This window comes from Rhinolophus sinicus, linkage group LG06, assembly GCF_036562045.2.
Source record: "Rhinolophus sinicus isolate RSC01 linkage group LG06, ASM3656204v1, whole genome shotgun sequence".
Lineage (NCBI taxonomy): Eukaryota > Metazoa > Chordata > Mammalia > Chiroptera > Rhinolophidae > Rhinolophus > Rhinolophus sinicus.
In genome coordinates, this window is record NC_133756.1 from 82549518 (window position 1) to 82554394 (window position 4877).

Here is a 4877-nt window from a genome sequence, read left to right on the forward strand (position 1 = left end):
AAACAGAAAAAGCCCCAATTCCATGTTAATAGTAGAAACTTGATACTTGACCTGTACAGCAATGTTCTGAGAAAGCTTCAGGGAAGAGCTATCCTGATCATCATCCTGATCCACTCTGACTCCTTCAACCCCATTTGCTGGAGGTACTACAGGTCGGAAATCCAAGCCTGTGTCCCTGCTACCTTCCTTTAGGACGGAGGCTTGTGGGGATTTCTCTTCAGAACAATTCCCGGAGACAAGCTGCTTTGTATGGCACCCTGCCTTAAGAGACCGAGTGACAGGATGGAGGCTCTCCCGAAGGCACGTGTCCCCCTCCTCTCCTGCTGTGTTGGCCACGTCCTTCAAATCAGACTGAGACCCACTGCCAGAAAGACAAAGGGCTGTGGCTATCAAGTTTTCTCCTAAGACCGCCCGGTGCGCTGCTGAAGTGTCACCTGCTGATGAACCAGGATTCTGCTCTGGCTGTTCCAAATGGACATTTCTGTTATTCTCCTTGGTTATCGTTTGGCTACTTACACTCGACAGAGGTGAGTTCTTGTGCTTCTGTGCAGGGTCTTTGGAGCTATCAAAACATAAGATAAAAAGTTTCTGTCTTCACCCAATCTTAAAGAGAATTAGACATATAATACTTTTAATGTAACCACTAAAAGAACAAAACTAGACTACATAAACCCCCCAAATTATCGGAATGAAAAGGAACTTAGTGTCTATCCAGTGATATTTATGCCACATGCAGGGAATATAGCTTAGTAATTAAGAACCTGGGTTCTGGAGATAGTCTATAATAAATGACCACACATAAGTAACTCTGAAGATCTAAAAAATGTTTAAGGCCAATCTGAATAACTTTAGGGATGCAGAGGAAATAGCCTAATGGAAGAATATTTCACTTGTCACATGTATTAATTTAATTACACATAATATTTTAATAAGATATTAATGTAGAAATATTTTATTCCACTCTCGTGTTTCACAAAAATAATTCTCACATAAACTCATGATACAGATCTTTAACCAGAACCACTTTTTAGGTTCAACAGTTTCCCAGAGCATAGCACCTTCACTTCAAGTTTTCTGAAGTACAATTTTGAATCCAAAATTGAAGCTGTCAGCAGAAATTTTATCCCAGACAAGGACACTTATGTACAACACTAGAATAGTTGTTTTATTGTTTATCACAGAGACTCAACATATTGGTTTCTAAAGAGATCTTTAAAACTTATCTACAATGACATCCAACATTCACAACTGTATAAGTATTTCACCCAGGAATAACGACTAAATCTGTGTTAAATTTCTTTATTTTTTTTAACTGATGTTGTCAACGGATTAAGCACCCCAAACTAGCACTGACTGAGGTTTCAACAGTACTTGCTATTCAAAATGTAACAACTAAGAGAGCATCTGATGACATGAAAATCTTTACGCTAAGATGATTCCTTATTGGGAGTCAATTGAGGGGTGGGGGCACACTTAATTACAAATTTGGGCATATATAGTACCTAGATATGAATCCTGACTCTGCTACTTACTAGTTGTTTCACTCTGGGCAAGTTACCTAATTTCATTTACAAAACAGAAATAAAACTACCTACCTAATAGGATTATTGTGAGGATTATATGAGATAATGCAGATGAAGTATTTAGTACAGTGCCTGGCACATAGTAAGCATTCAGTACATCTTAGCTGGTATTATTATTATTATTACCAGTAGTGTGTGGCTGATTTTATTAATATTTGTAAAATGAAGATCCAAGTTTATGGTTAGGCTTACTTAACACTTTCCCCATTAACCATTCATTAACAAATTTCTTCATTTAAACAAATATTTACTAAGTACTCTGGAGTCAGACAAGTCTGGGTTCAAACCCTGACTCCAACATAGCTTGATATCCTTGGGCAAGTTACTAACCTCTTTGTCTCAGTTTCCTCACCTGTAAATGGGAATAATATCAGCACCAACTTCCTGGGATTGTTGTGAGGATTATATGTGTTAATACATATAAAACTGTTAGTATAGTATTACCTATTGTATTAAGTGTGAGGTAGAATATATAATCAATTTAGTACAACATTGTACATAATGTGTCAAGCGCTATAAAATGCAAGATTGGGTAATCGTAATTCTTGCCCTCAAGAGTTTAAATGGAAGGCAAAATATATACATAAAGCAGTAAGCCATATTAACAAAGTTATCTACTTATCTATAGATAGATACAGATAAAGAAATATGAACACACATGTGTATCTGTGTGCATATGTACCTATGTGTAGATATATGTAACGTGATTCATATGTATATAGACACATATATAAAATATATAAACATGTAATTAAATGAACATATAATCCATGTAGAATAGAGTGGGAAAACATTTGCATTTTTGGATGAGTTTGACGCCCTGTATTCTAATCTACTTATTCAACAAATATTTAGCATGTCTGCTGAGTGTCAGATGCTATGTTAGGTGCCGTAAATACAAATATAGATCAGACAGTCCCTACCCTTAAAAAGTTTCATCTAGTGTACTGCCACTAGAGCCAAAGAAGCCCAGCTCCAAAGCCCTTTACCCAAACAAAATCTCCCCAGCCAAGAAGCCACACGTTACCTTAGACCATCTAGGACAACTTCGTCTGATTTGGAAGCACATAAACTAGAAGAGGACTCCGGAGGATTGGGGGCATTGGTCACCACACCAGCTACCTCAGACGCCGCCATCATGCTCTGTATATTCACAAACAAATTACAGGCTACAAGTTTCAAATTTTTAAATACAATGTATCTTTCCCCCTCAGAATGTCCACATAACAGGGTTGTTCCAGGAAAGAAATACAAAGTTGAGCTCCAGGAACAAACATTTAAGAGTATTTTATATAGTAGGGTATTAAAAGAGCCATTGCACGCACTAGGTCCCTGTGGGCATCAATCCTCAGGAATCACTACATTTATACATTTATTTATATTTACATAAGTACCTAGGAGTCTATGCAAAGCTTTCTCACTTTTGGCAAAAAATGTATCCATTTAAAATAGTAGCTATAGTCTGGGAACCTTCCAAATGGTCTACATACCTACCGTGCCTAATATCACTGATAAAAAATGCATCTTTTGGCCTAATATCAACAATAGCTTATGTTTTCAAATCATTTTATGGATGTTACATTAAAAGCATTCTCCACTAATTTAAGAGAAGTTTTGGGGAGGTGTCTGTGTGTGACAGAAAAAGCAGTATTATATCGGACAATCCAAGTATCTTTTACTACATCAATGTGTTCCCACTGATGGGAAAAGTTTGAAAACTTGATAACCACTAAGTACAGACTCTTCACAATTACTACAGGGGTGCAAGAGTATGAGAATCTTGGTTATGCCAGCATGAAAATGAGCTGAAAAACAGGGTTATCGAAGTAAGGGAATCAGGACAGATGACTTTCTTAGATCAAAAGGTGATCTTTTATGTTGCACGACAAACTCATGACTTTCTATGGTGAAGAGAAAGGGGGGGGGACATATATATAATATATGGGGGAGTGGGTGTAACACAGGGTTAATTTAAATTCTTGTTTTGAGTTTAACAGTATCACAGGTAAACTCCTGAACCTTCAAGAGCACAGAGGGCAAGTATGGAGACTGGGCTGTGTCAACACTTCAGTCACAGGCCAGAGACCCCCTGGACCTTAGTTTTCCCCATTATACAAAGCTTCTAGGAGAAAATGGGCCCCAAATCGCTATTACTGCTCCCTCAAGAGCAAACATCCTTCCCTAGCAGAGCCCACGGGTCAGGGGTCCTTGGTGCCCAGTAACTGAAACGACAGGGCAAGGGTCATACATTCTACTCTGCGCTGGAGCCCAAGGAATGAGCGGCATGTACGCCGGGCTGCGGAGCGAGGTGGGAAGTCGAACGTGCAAGGGAATCTCCACACCGCAATCCGGTCGCGACCTCCAGCGAGGTGGCGACGGCCGGATGGGTCCTCGGGGGAGAACGGGGGGCGGACGCGAAGGGGACAATGGGGGAAAGCAGCGCCGGGTGGACACGGCCGCCCTCCACCAGGGGACTAGCTAGGCTGGCCGCTCGCTCCGGCCAGAGCCTCTACGTACCTTCCCCTCGACCACCCCACCCCCGTGGCCAGCCCCGTCGTACTTCTAGGCCAGGACCCCCGCCCGCATCCTCACAACACCCTCCACACCCGCCCCCACCTCAACCTCCGCCCCCCCCATCGCAGCGCCCAGCCCGCGCGCCCACCCCGCACACCCCTCCCGCGCCGCGCCCCCGGGAGGGAAGAGGGGGAGGGACGGGACGCACCTGAGCGGGCGGAGCGGGGGGAGGGGGCGGCCGGGCCTCGGGGGAGGGGTCGAGCGCCGGCCCGCGCGCGACACCTCCCACTTCCGGCGGCACGAGCGGAGGGGGCGAGCCTCGGCCGGGATAGGAGAGGCCGCGGTAGCACCGGCCGCCCCCGACGTCGCCCTCTGGCGGCCAGAGCTGGAACAGTCTAGGGGACGCGGACGGGCGGAAGCCCACTAAGATACAAGTGGACTCTCCCCCGACGCAGGGAGGAAGGGACATGCGATCGCAAGAAGGGAAGAGGCCGGGTGGAAGGAGGAGCCCCTCTCGAAAGATTACAGGGAGAGTCGGGGCCAGTGGCGGTCAGAGGGAGAAGAGGAACGAGGTGTTATTAAAGATCGCAACCGAGATGCCCTTCCCAGAGGACGCCATGCAGAAGACGGTCGTTCTGTGGAAGGCCCCTCTTAAAGATGCCCGAGAACTCGGGATGGTGGGACCCCGCGAGGAAAGCCCACCACCCCCGCACGCTCCTCTTCCGGCGGAGGATGCTCTAAAGAGCCGCCACCCTAGCGCCGGTTGCTCCCGGCCGGTCG

General features: G+C 44.8%; 1 protein-coding gene across 6 annotated transcripts in view; it reads right to left on the bottom strand.

Annotated features, from left to right (window-relative positions):
• The window catches only part of RNF214 (ring finger protein 214), a 44634-nt gene extending 40068 nt beyond the window's left edge, over window positions 1–4566 (bottom strand). For 3 of the 6 annotated variants that reach the window (XM_074335433.1, XM_074335434.1, XM_074335431.1), the window contains exons 1-3: window positions 4306–4566; window positions 2611–2726; window positions 52–562 (exon numbers count right to left, since the gene is read on the bottom strand). In XM_074335433.1, coding sequence (XP_074191534.1) covers window positions 52–562; window positions 2611–2726; window positions 4306–4566 — 888 coding nt within the window. Of the gene's footprint in view, window positions 1–51; window positions 563–2610; window positions 2727–3831; window positions 4124–4305 lie in introns of those variants that run through there. The other 3 variants (XM_074335436.1, XM_074335435.1, XM_019713617.2) reach the window with 2 other exon arrangements.
• Window positions 4567–4877: the final 311 nt, after the last annotated feature.